General features: G+C 43.7%; 1 protein-coding gene across 4 annotated transcripts in view; it reads right to left on the reverse strand.

Annotated features, from left to right (window-relative positions):
- IPO13 (importin 13) overlaps nucleotides 1-15683 on the reverse strand; it is a 43341-nt gene continuing 27658 nt past the window's right edge. For 3 of the 4 annotated variants that reach the window (XM_072128245.1, XM_072128244.1, XM_072128243.1), the window contains exons 12-21: nucleotides 14943-15086; nucleotides 12054-12134; nucleotides 11512-11649; nucleotides 10756-10852; nucleotides 6772-6824; nucleotides 3261-3327; nucleotides 2769-2827; nucleotides 1367-1456; nucleotides 848-1029; nucleotides 1-543 (exon numbers count right to left, since the gene is read on the reverse strand). In XM_072128245.1, the coding sequence (XP_071984346.1) occupies nucleotides 447-543; nucleotides 848-1029; nucleotides 1367-1456; nucleotides 2769-2827; nucleotides 3261-3327; nucleotides 6772-6824; nucleotides 10756-10852; nucleotides 11512-11649; nucleotides 12054-12134; nucleotides 14943-15086 (1008 nt within the window). In that variant the 3' untranslated portion in view covers nucleotides 1-446. Of the gene's footprint in view, nucleotides 544-847; nucleotides 1030-1366; nucleotides 1457-2768; nucleotides 2828-3260; nucleotides 3328-6771; nucleotides 6825-10755; nucleotides 10853-11511; nucleotides 11650-12053; nucleotides 12135-14942; nucleotides 15087-15683 lie in introns of those variants that run through there. The other variant, XR_011850379.1, reaches the window with a different exon arrangement.

The following is a 15683-nucleotide window of genomic DNA, read 5'->3' on the forward strand; positions in this document are numbered from 1 at the left end:
GACATTGTGACAGTCTGGTATATGTAGTAGTATCTGCAGACATGCTTGGTAACAGTAATTACAGTCAGAGTGGAAGCAGCAGACGTGGCTCAGCTCGTGCTTGAGTCATCTCTGTACATATCCTACAAGCAGCCACCAAAGTCTGTACTTAAACCCCCTTTCCCCCCTCCCCAAATCCTTGCCTTTAGCTTCAGATGGCAACAATTACACTTGTCTGTGTCTCACAAGGCCGGGGAGCAAAGCCTGGAAGCTCCAATAGTGATGAGCACCCAGCCAACGGGTCCTGAATGCTCGGAGTCCACCCATCCTCCACTCTTCATATGCACCAGATGGGGAAATGGTGATACACAATCCATACGGTTTACACTCACATAGAGGACAGTCATTCACCTCTGTATGAGATCACGGGCGGGTGGGTGGGCATTCAGCCATCTCCGAGCTGTCGGTCAGTAGTCGGCAGTGTACTCTGTCCCATGTAAGCCGCGGCAAAGCAACGTGAACTCCTTCACCATGTCCCGTATTCGCCGCTTGTTCACTCGCTCCCTATAAGACATGTTACGGGTAAGCACCGAATAATAAAAGCAATAGTCGAAAGCCATGACATTGTTTGGCTCTTAAGACATACGATCAATCAATGTTTGATCGGGGGGGGGGGACAAATTTCGGAGATCCCAAGGTTTACCAAAACATTATCGGATTTGTAGGGGTCAGGTAATCAGGTCCCCCCAGTGACCAGTTGTAGACCAACCACAGATAATGGAGTCAGAACAACAGCTCTTTTCTATCTGTGGTGGTGGGGTCAGGCAACTGCAGCTGAGGGGCAATGCCCTTTAATTAGCTAGCCTACCTTAATATGTGCTGACTGAAGTTATCCTTCTGCTCCTGCGTCACACGGGGGGACGGGAAGCCATCTTGCTGCATCAATTCTTTTAACCAGAGAACCAAGTAGGAGAAGCAGTTCTTATTGAGAGAGAAGAGGATATCCGCAAAGGAGTCCATGAGATTGCGAGAGGCTTGCCCTCCAATGCCCTATAGACAGATATACAGGTTTTAGGTTGAATTAACAAAAAATCAAAACATTACAATATAGTTTGTTCTTCTAATTCATCCTTTTTTCAGGATCTCTCCTTGTTGTCAGGCAATGGAAACACTGCAAAAAAACTGTTGTGACCTGGGGCTTCTCCCACAGCGTCCTTCTGTGTTCAGTTCCTGATACCATGTGCTTCCACTTGCTGACACACAGCAGAGATCTTGACAAGGAACTGAAACCTCAACATTATGAAAAAGCAGAACATTTCATGTACAAAATGGACAAACAAAAATGGACACTTTGTATAGAGCCGTATGTTACTGTACTGAGCCTGACCTCCAATGCAGCCTGCAGCAGCAGCTTCCCGTCATCATGCAGCACCTGCCCCACCGGAGCCAGTTCTCCACATCTAGGCAAGAACTCCATCTAGAATACAAGGATACACAAGCCAATAAACCAAATTGTCATCACTTTAAGTGGATTTGAAATTTAGAAGGGTTGTGCCACATGCACTGGAATAAGTGACTGATTGCTGAGTGGCCCAACCACTAGGGCCATATGAATGGTGCACATGCTGGAAGAGAGCTTTATTCACTGCTATGAGACTTCTGGGATGCCCATTTATTGCAGTCCATATTACTGAACATGGTTCTGGTCAAGCAAGTGCCCCAACAACCCACTCTGACAGAGAACTAGCGCCGCCTGCAGGTCATTGCTCGTGAGAGTTGAGGGCAACAGTGACCAGACACTTTCCCCCTACCCTGTGGATAGACATAAGTGTACTTACAGGCACAGACTCCTGAAAGTCTCTCTGCAGTCTCTAACATCGTGTCCTCTTCTCTTTTTGAAACTTAATATTTCTAAGGCTACATTCACCCTAATGTATGGAGGACGTATATACGGCCGATATACATCCTCCATAGACGTCAATGGGCGCACGGCACCGTACCGCTCCATACCCGGAAAAAGATAGGACCTGTCCTATCTTTTGCCCTAATACACCTCCTCCTCCTCTCCCCATACACTGCCGTTGCCCGCTAAGGTACGGTACGGGCAGGCAACGGCAGTGTGAATGTAGCCTTAGACTGAACTCCTTCTCTTTCCACCATCTACCAACAAGCCCAAACCTGACCTCTCCATCTCGGTCTGTGGGATCACTATAACCCCAGGGCCGCAGGCCGATGTCCTGGGGTTGTGCTGGACTCTGACCTCTCCTTGCACCATATATTCAATCTCTTGCTCGCTCTTGCCGGATGCATCTCAGAAACATCTCCACAATCCGCCCATTTCTGACAATTGAAACTTCTAAAATGCTAATTTTTGCTCTGATTCACTCCCCACTAGACTCTTGTAACTCCCTACTAATCATCTTCCACTCACTAAACTCTCTCCTCTACAATATATTCATGATGTAGCAGCCAGACTTTTCCAGACAAAACGCTACACATGACCCCGGCTGTACCCACGGTGCACGTACTACTTTTGATGGAACTCATACAGGGAGAATCGGGACACTAAACCACAGGTCAATATGGAACTGCTGGTCATTTTGTGGCACAAATCACCCTGACAGGTTCCCTTTAAGTTATGAAGAATGAGCTGTAATACCAGGCACAGCCACTGATAAATATTTAGCACTGCAAGGATAGTCCATCTATACTGTAATTCCAGCAACCCTCTTTTACTCCATGATGGGGAAGAAATACATATTCTCCATCTTTTTATGTAATATACTCACAAAGAACTGGCAGGCGGATTTGACTGTGGTCGGCTCGGGGAACTTCAGAGAGAGGACTCCTGGAAGGAAGAAAGAAACAATCATAAGGAGAATAGCTGGGAGGGAATCTACCATCTGGAATCTACTTAGTGAAGCACGATCCAGGCAGGGAGATTTATTAAGCTGGTTAAAATCTATCTTTTATAATATGCTAATTCTATGCTAATTCACAATTATTGCGGATGTGCAAGGGGTGTCTCTGCAGGGCTACTGGGGGGTGTAAAAGCCTTCACTGCCGGAGGACTGATGGGAAACAGAAGGGCTTCAGTTTACCTTCAGTCTTATTAGGCTTTTGTTCTATGCCTTACTTATATAGACTGGGGATTGTGTGAACACAGCCCAATACAGCAGGGGGCGAGAATGACACACATCTCGCCCATCCATAAGTAACAGGGGCCACCCTGCAGGAGACAGGACACAGGAGACAGGACACAATCAGACATGTCGTCTTACCACATTGAAATACGGCCTTAACATCCAGCTCAGCTGACATGAACAGACATGGTTTGCGCTTCAGGGCCTGCAAAATGCAAGAGATGGATAGATGAGGGCCTGGTTTCGTGCAGTCACATGAGTCCACCTTCAGGCACTTACCTGGGGCCACGAGCCGTGGATACCTGAAGCCAGACTTGGGTCAACTTTCTTCAGAATCAGTGACAAGTACAGTATGTAGAAAACCTGATAGGTGTGAACTGCCTTTGAGATGGTCCTTCAGCCGGCGCCTACACACAGGAGCCTCAGATCCATACTGCCGAGGACTTTCATTATTTTATGGCCCAGGACTTTTTACACTCTGATCCCCCTCCTGTGTGTAGGTGAAGGGTCTATGATACTGGGATGTGTACATCAGCATGTAGCCGCCAGGGATGTGAATATTGTATATAGCAGAGTGCAGGTAGTCAGGACCTCAGTACATGTACAGGGCAGCACCAATATGAAATGATTATAAGAGGTCACTACAACCAACACAACAACAATAATATTTAAAGAATATGTTACCCTCATGACCATTATACAGTCTACAATATAATAACTATTCTACATAAACAGCTCAGCTACTATGGGAATGTGTACTAAGCTACCATCCACATTATACTCCAAATGTGCAGAGAAGATATACATACATTGCACGTTTACACCAGGACTGTACAGTCATCTGTCATTACAGTGACTGCACCAGCAGCAGAATAGTGAGTGCAGCTCTGGTGTATAATACAGGATGTAACTCAGGATCAGTACAGGATAAGTAATGTCACGTATGTACACAGTGACTGCACCAGCAGCAGAATAGTGAGTGCAGCTCTGGAGTATAATACAGGATGTAACTCAGGATCAGTACAGGATAAGTAATGTCATGTATGTACACAGTGACTGCACCAGCAGCAGAATAGTGAGGGCAGCTCTGGGGTATAATACAGGATGTAACTCAGGATCAGTACAGGATAAGTAATGTCATGTATGTACACAGTGACTGCACCAGCAGCAGAATAGTGAGTGCAGCTCTGGGGTATAATACAGGATGTAACTCAGGATCAGTACAGGATAAGTAATGTCATGTATGTGCACAGTGACTGCACCAGCAGCAGAATAGTGAGTGCAGCTTTGGAGTATAATACAGGATGTAACTCAGGATCAGTACAGGATAAGTAATGTCATGTATGTACACAGTGACTGCACCAGCAGCAGAATAGTGAGTGCAGCTCTGGGGTATAATACAGAATGTAAATCAGGATCAGTACAGGATAAGTAATGTCATGTATGTACACAGTGACTGCACCAGCAGCAGAATAGTGAGTGCAGCACTGGGGTATAATACAGGATGTAACTCAGGATCAGTACAGGATAAGTAATGTCATGTATGTACACAGTGACTGCACCAGCAGCAGAATAGTGAGTGCAGCTCTGGGGTATAATACAGGATGTAACTCAGGATCAGTACAGGATAAGTAATGTCATGTATGTGCACAGTGACTGCACCAGCAGCAGAATAGTGAGTGCAGCTTTGGAGTATAATACAGGATGTAACTCAGGATCAGTACAGGATGAGTAATGTCATGTATATACACAGTGACTGCACTAGCAGCAGAATAGTGATTGCAGCTCTGGGGTATAATACAGGATGTAACTCAGGATTAGTAATGTCATGTATATACACAGTGACTGCACTAGCAGCAGAATAGTGAGTGCAGCTCTGGGGTATAATACACGATGTAACTCAGGATCAGTACAGGATAAGTAATGTCATGTATGTACACAGTGACTGCACCAGCAGCAGAATAGTGAGGGCAGCTCTGGGGTATAATACAGGATGTAACTCAGGATCAGTACAGGATAAGTAATGTCATGTATGTACACAGTGACTGCACCAGCAGCAGAATAGTGAGTACAGCTCTGGAGTATAATACAGGATGTAACTCAGGATCAGTACAGGATAAGTAATGTCATGTATGTACACTGTGACTGCACCAGCAGCAGAATAGTGAGTACAGCTCTGGAGTATAATACAGGATGTAACTCAGGATCAGTACAGGATAAGTAATGTCATGTATGTACACTGTGACTGCACCAGCAGCAGAATAGTGAGTGCAGCTCTGGAGTATAATACAGGATGTAACTCAGGATCAGTACAGGATAAGTAATGTCATGTATGTACACAGTGACTACACCAGCAGAATAATAGTGAGTGCAGCTCTGGGGTATAATACAGGATGTAACTCAGGATCAGTACAGGATAAGTAATGTCATGTATGTACACAGTGACTACACCAGCAGAATAATAGTGAGTGCAGCTCTGGGGTATAATACAGGATGTAACTCAGGATCAGTACAGGATAAGTAATGTCATGTATGTACACAGTGACTGCACCAGCAGCAGAATAGTGAGTGCAGCTCTGGGGTATAATACAGAATGTAAATCAGGATCAGTACAGGATAAGTAATGTCATGTATGTACACAGTGACTACACCAGCAGAATAATAGTGAGTGCAGCTCTGGAGTATAATTTTATGCATTTACAAAGTGGCTTAACTTTTTATGTAGATAATTTCTCTATAAAACTGTAAAATGGTTTTTGGCAATTAACAGACCCTTTAAGTAATAACATAAACAGCTTTGCTGTAACACATTTCTACCTAATAGTAAAATACATCAGACTTCATAAAGCATTGTCAAACAACACTAATTGTAGAAGGTCATCTTCCGTGGTATCATGGTGGTGCTGGTGAAATGGGATTCAGTCAGGAACTTTTAATATCCAAAACATAGAGAATGCAAAAATAAGTAGATGCATCTCTCTACATTTAAGGTAAAGAAAGCGAGTTCAGTGGACATGACCCAAGTATGAGAACAATTACAGAACAGCAGCACAAGGGGGACGTCCGTCTCATGCGATTGTCCCTCTGCTTCCATATCCTGCCAAGTATCTATATGTATCTGTAACATCTCTGGCAGGAGAACGGATACATAAAGGAATCACATGGCTTTCCCGTGCTGTAAACAAGTCTCATTATTTTATACCTGTTGATTCAAGAGAAAATCCCTAAGTTTGTTACTCAGGACCCTGGGAGAGCTGGATAAGTCCCCATCCAGCTGGCACCGTCCTCACTCCCTGGTGTCTACCAGATACAATGACACAGAGGAAGAGAATCCTGAATCTCAGTGACCCTGGCGTATGACTCATGGGGGGGGGTCCCCGGCCTAAGAGCAATGACCTAATTCCTTGCTGCCCATAGCCCCAGGTCTCTATACATTTATGGGCCGCATGAGCTGTGGGATACGGATTTATTTTTGCTTTCTCTGAGGGCGTCTCAAAGAAAGAACTGGAGCAAAACTTGATGGAGAAAGGCTACAGAACATAAAGAAATCATAGGGGGGAGGAAGGGAAGAGAACAGAAAGCCAAATTGAATTAAATAAAGAGGAAGAGAGAGAGAAAGAAAAGTGAATGAAATAAACCCAAAACACACCTGTGCCAGGAGTTGCATAAATGAATCAACAATATCAGGATGGTCCCTGGGTCCTAAAAATATAATAAAGATGTAACTTAAGAGAAAATTATACAAACAGCAACTTAATCTCATATAAGTCATGTGATACAGAAAGAAGTTCACAGGGAGGGATGTGAGGAGGGGGAGGATAAAAAGACATGAACAACTTGTCAAAGAAACAAAATTATGACTTGGAAAACCCAAAAAATAGAACGAACAAATTAAAAAGAAAGATGCCTCAGACCCTGACCATCCCGCACACTCAAGACATCAGTGATGGAATGCGGAAGGAGGACGTGGACCAGTGGCCGTGGAGCGCTGCCCCCTACAGGTCACTCTGCTATACCACAGCTAGCAATGGGATCATCTTCAGAGCTCCGTAGCGCCTGTGTCTCACGTTAATACTCATCTTACACAATCTTTAAAGCTTTTCTCCAGTCTTCTGTAAATAAAACCGTATTATGGGGGGAAAACGGCAACTTATAATTTTTTGTATCCTCATCATTGTCAGGACCTTGCAGGCAGTGTATTAAAGCATTTAGGGGATAAAAAAAATGTTGTAGCAGCGGGCCTGTGGAATATGGATTTGTTTGTATTCTAGGTCTGAGGGAGGAGTATAGACTTCTGGTTGCTTTCTACAGTGAGGACACTTGTAGAAGTTACAATCCTAGAACATAAATCCATATATCAAAGTCCTGCTGCTACTAACAGCATACACAAAAGTCTGCTTACACATCTCTCCAGGGACATTACCTAACAACGAGTGACCGCATTTCAGCAATCAGGTTAATGAGTGTTCAGACTAGTTATATGTGGCTAGTATTAGCTATTATAGGTTATATTGTACACGGTATAGACCTGCGGATGGGCTTGTTACAACACACTGGTATGTGCTGTAAGGAACCGAGAGAGATCAGAGGATTGTCTACATCATTTCACAGCAGCTCTGATCCAGACCGGGGCCAATATTCAGACCTTCAAATGTAAATAGCCATTAAATCCCCATGATCCCACCCAATGCCAACAAGCAGAGATCTTGCAAGTAGTGAGTCTATTATTATGTAGCTGAACTTTCCATTATAAAATCATTTAAGCTTTTTCACATGAGACTAGGTCTAGGACCTTAGGATTTTATGATCCAGACTGAGGTGACTGCATGCAATGCAAAACAGGAACGTAGAAGCAGAACAGTGACGAGCAAGAAAAGAACATGAACTACAACCCGGGCCAACTCAAAGGTAACAGCTGCTCCTTCTTCATTGTAAGATCTTGTATGTGCAGAACTTCCTATGAGTCTTATACGCATAGAGTGTGGGGACGCCTCTCCCTAGAGGTCTGCATATACGAGGGATTATATAGATAACGCTCCACATAGTTATCCCTAGTCATTGAATGGAAATGTCATGCTCAATAGTATGACAGCTTTATAATAGACCATGTTAAATATCTCTACTTGCCATCACTGAATGGAATCGACAACTGTTTATCCAGAGGTTGAACAACTGTCCTGACAGATTACCGCTTACACAGATGATTGGATTTTGGAGAGATGAAGGGGACACAGATTGCCTTCTATAATAGATGAAGACATCAGGGGCAGTGGGTCAGGACACATGTTCAGCCTTCATAGTTAATGAATGTCCTCATTCACTAAAAGCAAGCAAAGATCTTCAATATGATTTCAGAATACATTACATTACAATGTTTCTGCTTTATTTACACGAGAAAGCAGCTATATGTGATTGTAGCAGATGGCAGAGCTACATGCAGCAATGCTATACATGGGTCCTATAGAATCACATAATATGTAGGCCACGTGTTCCATCTGATTGGTTTCATCTCCCACTGTCTGTATGTGTAAGGAACAAAACACAATGAAGCCTACAAAACATGTGCAGGTCCTCACGTCCCACACAACAGTCCCATGGACCATTGTTTGCCGCCAAACTGTCCTTAGCGGATAAGCGCCACTCAGACGACCGTAGGAGAGGACTGTGCGAGCCATTAACTCATGCAGGAGCAGGATCAGCTTTCACAGCTCGGACACTCAGCTCATCATGACAGTCTATGAGAATGGATACCAAAAATATAGAATCCACGGACACTGGAAAATGGACCGGAGCACAGGGTCTACTAAGGACAGAAAGGCAACGACTGAACTACAAATAAGTTGCAGCAAGTGAATGCTATTCTAATAGATACACTGGAGGCTGGAGCATCAATTCAGCAAATTTCAGGGTTTCCCAGAACAGATCAATGCAAGTTTGCATTCCCTCCACCCTCTTATGGTGTATTCGGGAAAACCACAGATCTCCTCTATACATTATGCATAGGCTGGTAGATGGGTGCAGCCGCTGCAATGCAATCTCCAGGATGGAAACACTTTCTCATCTCTCATCGCCTGTAGTGCCACCTGCTGGACTTTAGGGTTACTACCACATTTACCATTAAAAAATGTGTTGATTTATATGGTGAAATAAGAATTGATTTTATTCATAACTTGAGAACTCAGTGAGAAGTAGAAGTTATTACCCTAAAGGCTGCACCATAAGGTAACACTATTGAGCACCTCACGATTTTAATTCCCCTGAAACACCATAAATAATACCAATCTTTTTAGATTCCTCCCCCAGAGAATTCATCAGTAACCACTGTTGTCTAGGCAATACCTGCGAATGTTTAAGCCATTGCTTAGCAATTGGACAGTGGGTGGCAACCCCCAGAGCATCATACCGGAGCTCATTCATGCGGCATGCACTGATCACAGACCACTAGCAGAATACAAGAGCTTACAGTATAAGGCTGCATTTACACGACCATTGGAGAACGTGTATACGGGAGCGAGCTTGCAGACGTATATATGTCCCCCATAGGCCGGCACTGGGCGCATGGAGTGGTACGGGTGCAGCACAGGTGCGGCAATGTACCGCTCCGTACACAGGGAAAGATAGGACATGTCCTATCTTTCTCTGTGTTACTGCGCCGTGCATCTCTATGAAGATAACCCTCCTCCTCTCCATGGCACCGGACGCATGTCCGCCTAGCTACGTTTGTGTGAATGCAGCCTAACAGCTATATATTTCCTTATTTAACAATGGTTTTATGGTAGGAGGTGCTAGGTATGTTTTATATGTCTTTTTTCATACCTCACTTTTATCTGCCAAACTTTAAATTTCTACATCTACAGTGACTTCGGATTGATGCAGCATGCCCGACAGCACGGCCAGATCTTTATCATTTCCATTACATTAAAATATGTTGAGGCTTATACACTAACAGGTAACCAGACTGCTGCTCACAATTCTGTAGTGACTGATTTTAAGCATAACTAAACAGAAAACTTTGCTATTTTCTTTATAAAAATTCCTCATTTGCTGACTAATAGTCCCAGGCCTGAAAAACTGATGCTTAAAAGGGGTTGTCCGATAGTTTTCAAAATCCTGGAGGCAAGCTGTATTCGCCCCCTCTGTTGCTTCGGGTGTCCCGCCAGTCCATGCCTCCACATGATGGGGATAGGGATAGGTGGGATTGGCCAGCCGGAAGCTGAACTTAGCGCAGCTTCTATGCCTCTGTAAGCAAACAGGGGCACGGCACAGAGAGACGGCGGCGCATAACACCGGCACGTGAATTGGGAGCAAGAGATCACGGAGACCGACTACAAATATAAGTAAAGTCCCCAACAAAGGGACTTGCAATTTCAATTGAATCCATGTTTGCCCTTGGCTTAACTCAATTTTGTCTTTAGTTTACTAATATTTTCACATTATCCTTCGCCTACAGTATATTCCTGGGGGAGGTGGGTGTGATCTGGTCTACCTATTTCCAAGAACCTTCCATCTGACTAGGGAACCATAAAGGCCCAGATGTTGCACGGACATGTACATCTCCATTTAGGAAATCCTTAGCTAGAAACGTAGGGACTGTAGTTACAGCATGGAGGGTGTCCATCCCAGGGTGACTAACCTTGCTGAAACAGCGACAGAGTGAGTGACGTGACCAAGAGGAAAAGTGCTCTGATGGGAGGGAAGTGCGCCGGCTCATTGGCGAATATGTGAACCATCTGAAATGGAACAAACCAAACACAAGACAATGTAAATTCCCCAGCTGCTCGTCATAATATTGGATATACACTATATATATTGAGTACATACAAGTCAACAGAATATCTTTTGTCTGCAATGGATACCACCTCCTTGTAAGGACAGTGGGGGTTCCAGTTGATAGAAAGACACAGGGGGGCATTTACTATGGCGTTTTCGCCAGTTTTGAGGCGCTCTCACCGCATCTTCTGCTCTCCGACCTATTTATCAGCTGGCGGCGCCAGAAAAAATGACTTTCCACCTGCTCCGGCTCTTCTCCGAAAAGGGGCGTGGCTTTGTCGGAGTGGAAACTCAGACACAATTTATATGTGTCGTAGCCAATTTTGGGCGCTGTAAACTGGCGGAAAGTAGAACAAAAGAAATCTGATCTAGCAGGGACACAAAACACTGCTATTGCACCGTTGCCTGTTCTCCGACTGTTGGACACATTTCTGGTGCTCGGGAAAATTTTGGTCCCAGGGACAGAAAATGGTTTCGGCGCCAGAAATGAATCTGCACAGCTCCACAATATTAAATGTGTATCTTCTTTCCGAGAGCAGGTCGGTAACAAAGCCAATGCAGACAAAAGTAAATGTCCCCCACAGTCTCTACTAATTCCTACCATGGATAAACCACTTACCTGGCGTGTAAGGTCAATGGCAGAGGCTTGAGGAATTGTACTATACATCTGGCCCAGCATCTCACATAATTGAGGTACTATTGGGGCAAAGTCATCCAACAGGGTCTTTACCGATTTCTCAAATATGGTGCATACAGCCTGAAAACATGAGAAGAAGGTGTAAGTATTGGACCTACATGAAACCCAGAGATAGGTAAAGGGAAATTACTAATTCTAGTCTGCTGCAAAAAATAAGAAAAAAAAAAAAAAAAAGACACCAATATTCAGGAAAAAAGGAGTCATGTAACAACATGGGAGTGTTACCATTCCAGATCAATATTAACCAGTTCGATTTCTCTTACATTCTTCCAAGCAAACAATATGAAGAAAAGCAGATTATAAAGGGAAACACTATTCCAACACCACATTCACTTTTATGCCTCGGATCTGCTTTCCAAAAGTCCCATTAAAAGTGAAGCAGAGTGGTGGTCCAGCGTGTGCATCACTGCTCTAATCTAATGGGACATGTCCATGTCACTCCAGGGGTCAAACAATCTTCTCACCTCCACAACCTGAGCGTCATTCAACCAGGTGCTGAGAATCTTCCTTATCAGCTGGAACACCTGCTGCAGAACCAGGACAACCTGCAGACAAAGGATAACACAATGAAACCGGGAGACATGCTGAATGTAACCATGCTTATGCAACTATTTATGTAACTATGATGGCTGCATTTAACCCCTTAAGGACGCAGCCATTTTGTAGCTTAAGGCTCAGCCCGATTTTTTGGATTCTGACATGCTTCGCTTTATATGGTTATAACTATTGAACACTGTTACTTATCAAAACGATTCTGAGATTGTTTTTTCCCCACATGTTGTACTTCATTTTAGTGGTAAATTTTGGCTGATAAGTTTTGCGTTTATTTACAAAAAAAAAGAAAATATGATAAATTTTTTGAAAAATTTACCATTTTCGAAATTCTAAATCATTGCGTTTTCAGGCAGATGGATTTACCACCTAAATAAGTTGCTGAATAACATTTCCCATTTGTCTACTTTACATTTTCATAATTTCTGAAATGTCTGGATAATTTATTTTGACGTCACGCGGCTTGCAAATAGAATATCGCTTTTCCGGATTTTCAGAATTGACTATTTTGGGGATAAATACAGTTTTGAATGAAATTTTACATATTTAGCATCAAAACCCCCTATATAACCAACCCATTTTCAAATCTGCACCCCTCAAACTATCAGAAACAGCTTTTAGGAAGATTGTTAACCCCTTGAGATCTTCATAGTAATTGAATCAAAATGGAGGTGAAATTTAGAATGGTCATATTGTTCCCTTATACGTTCATTTAGCCCTAAAATTTACACATTTCCAAAATATAAAAAGAGAAAACCCACCATACAATTTGTTCTGCAATTTCTCCTGAGTACAAAGACCCCCCACATGTGGCTGTGACTTGTGTTATGGGGGCACAGCGAGGTGCAGAAGGGAAGGAGGGCGCTGCAGCTGCCAGGATTTTAGTTTCCTCATTGGCCCCTTTTGAAGGCTATAAAATTTTCGCTTTTTCGTTATTGGGGCCATGTGACGGCATTTTTTTTTGCGGGACGAGATGCTTTTTCCATTGTTACCATTTTGGGGTTAGTATCACCTATTGTTGAAAATTTAGGAACTTTTTTTAAGGGCAGGAGTAGAAAAGCATCAATTCTGTACTGGATTTTTTACTTTTTTTTTTTTTTTTTTGATGTTCACCGTATAGACTAATAATCCTGTTATCTTTATTCTATGGGTCGATACGATTACGGGGACCAGACACGAATATATTTTCTTACGTTTTACTAAATTTGTCAAACAAAACCCTAATGTGGGGAAAAATCTATCATTTATGTATTGCCGTCTTCCAAGTGGCATAACATTGTTACTTTTTTGGCTACGGAGCTGGTTGATGGCTTGTTTTTTGCAGGACATGTTGTACTTTGCACCAGTATCATGTCTGAGTACATATGGTTTTTTGATCGCATTTTATAGCATTTTTTGTGGGATTGAAAAGGTAAAAATCATAATTTTTGGAGGGTTTATAACAGTTTTTTTTTACGGCGTTTATCGTGGGGGTTCAATAATAATTTACTTTTATTCTACGGGTTGTTACGGACGCGGTGATACTATATATGTGGGGTTTGTGTTATGATTTAGACTTTTTTTTGAGTTATATATCTCTTTATATGTTTTGGGGGTTTGGGGCATTTTTAGTGATTTATGACTTTATTTTTTTATTGAATAACTTTTTTTTTTTTTAACTTTTTCACTTTTATACCATGGGACATGAAGAAGCAATCATCTGATTGCTTCTTCATGATAATATTCTGCAATAATCATGTATTGCAGAGTATTAGCAGTGTCAGCCTATACACTTGCATAGGCTGGCACTGTGCCAGTAAGATGACGTCACAGACGCCATCTTACCGGCAATTCTTGCAAGTAACTCTGGGGTCCAGATCGGACCCCAGAGTTGCTATAGCAACGATCGTCGCCCCCCGAAAACGGTTCGGGGGGGCCCGATCGTGGGGGAAAGACCCCCCCAGATGCATGTTAGATGCCGCGGTCGCGCTGACCGCGGCATTTAATGGGTTAAGCACCCGCGATCGGAGACAACTCCGATCGCGGGTGTTACACTGGGGTGCCGGCTATTAGTTACAGCCGGCACCCCGTGTTTCCCGATGCCGGTTCGGCTCTGATTCAGAGCCGAGCCGGCATAAGCACCGTGGCGGATATATCCGCCACTGAGCGCTAAGTCACTGCGCTCCGTGGCGGATATATCCGCCACGGAGCGTGAAGGGGTTAAAGGACATCTATTACCAGATCAGGGATTGTACACCAAGCACACCGGCATAGTGGTGCGTGTTCCTCTGGCAGGATCTGCTCTTCTTTTAGTTTTTTATGCCCTGGTTTTTACATAAAAAAAAGCTTTTAAAATTGTGCAATTGAGCCTAAGGGGCTCAATAGGAGTTAATGGGGCCTGGAGTCCCCCAGGCTCATATGCATAATTTTTAAAGCCCTTTTTTTCTTAAAAACAATGGCATAAGAAGCTTAAAAAAACTGCGGATCCTGTCAGAGGGGCCACACACCAGTATGTATGAATGTTTGGTTTACAATCCTTGATCTGCTGATAGATGTCCTTTAAAGGTCTGGGCATCATAGCCAATAAACCCAGACCCCTCAAGTCAACCTATCTTAGATCATCAGAGAGATGGAGATAATGGACATGGAGCATATGACATGATGTGATGTTGTTCAACAGGGATTTCAAGTCACACTCACTTGGATGCTATTCTGGACATGCAGGATACCCTCATATCTAAGATTATCAGTTGTGTCCCCATAACATAGATGAGACATAGACAACATAGAATACAATATGAAGGCTAGGACATAAGACTCACTGGGTTGGGTCCCTGCACCACAGGTAACTTCTTCACTTCAGCCGCCTCGTGATCATCATCATGGCAGCTGATATCCAGAGTCGCAAACAAGTTGGAGAGAAGCCCAAGAATGTGGATGATTGCCAATTTATTGGAGGGATTCGGCTGCATAGAAGAACCAAGATTCATGTCATTAGGATGATTTTACTGAGCAACTATGCAAATAGACTTAGGAGTGGTAGACTGTCACCAAATGCATGCTCATTACCTTAGGGGTGATGGGGGAGTGCTCCGGCCACGTTCCGGCATGTCTGCTACCCCGAAATAAAGACTTTAAAACTGTATGCAAATGAGCCGGAGGCGCTTACTTCTCCGCTAGCCGAGTGCCTACTGGCTCCGGCAGATGATAATTTATGCACACCCCCTCATTAATATTCCCCCCACGTCGCCAGCCGCGAGCGTGAGGTCACCCAGTTGTTTGCTAATCTCATGCATGCTCAAACTACCTTGCGCGGGCGGCCAGAGAGAAGTACGGCTGCGCGGGCGGCCAGAGAGAAGTACGGCTGCGCGGGACAAACATAAGTGACTTCGACCAGCCCAGAGGAGGAGATTAGCAGACAGCCGTTAAAGTGGGGGAATATCAATGAGGGGGCGTTCATAAGTTATCTTCCAACAGAGTCAGGAGGCGCTTGGCTAGCTAGAAAATGAGCTGCGGCTCATTTTCATAAATTTATAAAGTCTTTATTTCGGTGTAGAAGACGT

This window comes from Engystomops pustulosus, chromosome 10 (assembly GCF_040894005.1).
Source record: "Engystomops pustulosus chromosome 10, aEngPut4.maternal, whole genome shotgun sequence".
NCBI lineage: Eukaryota > Metazoa > Chordata > Amphibia > Anura > Leptodactylidae > Engystomops > Engystomops pustulosus.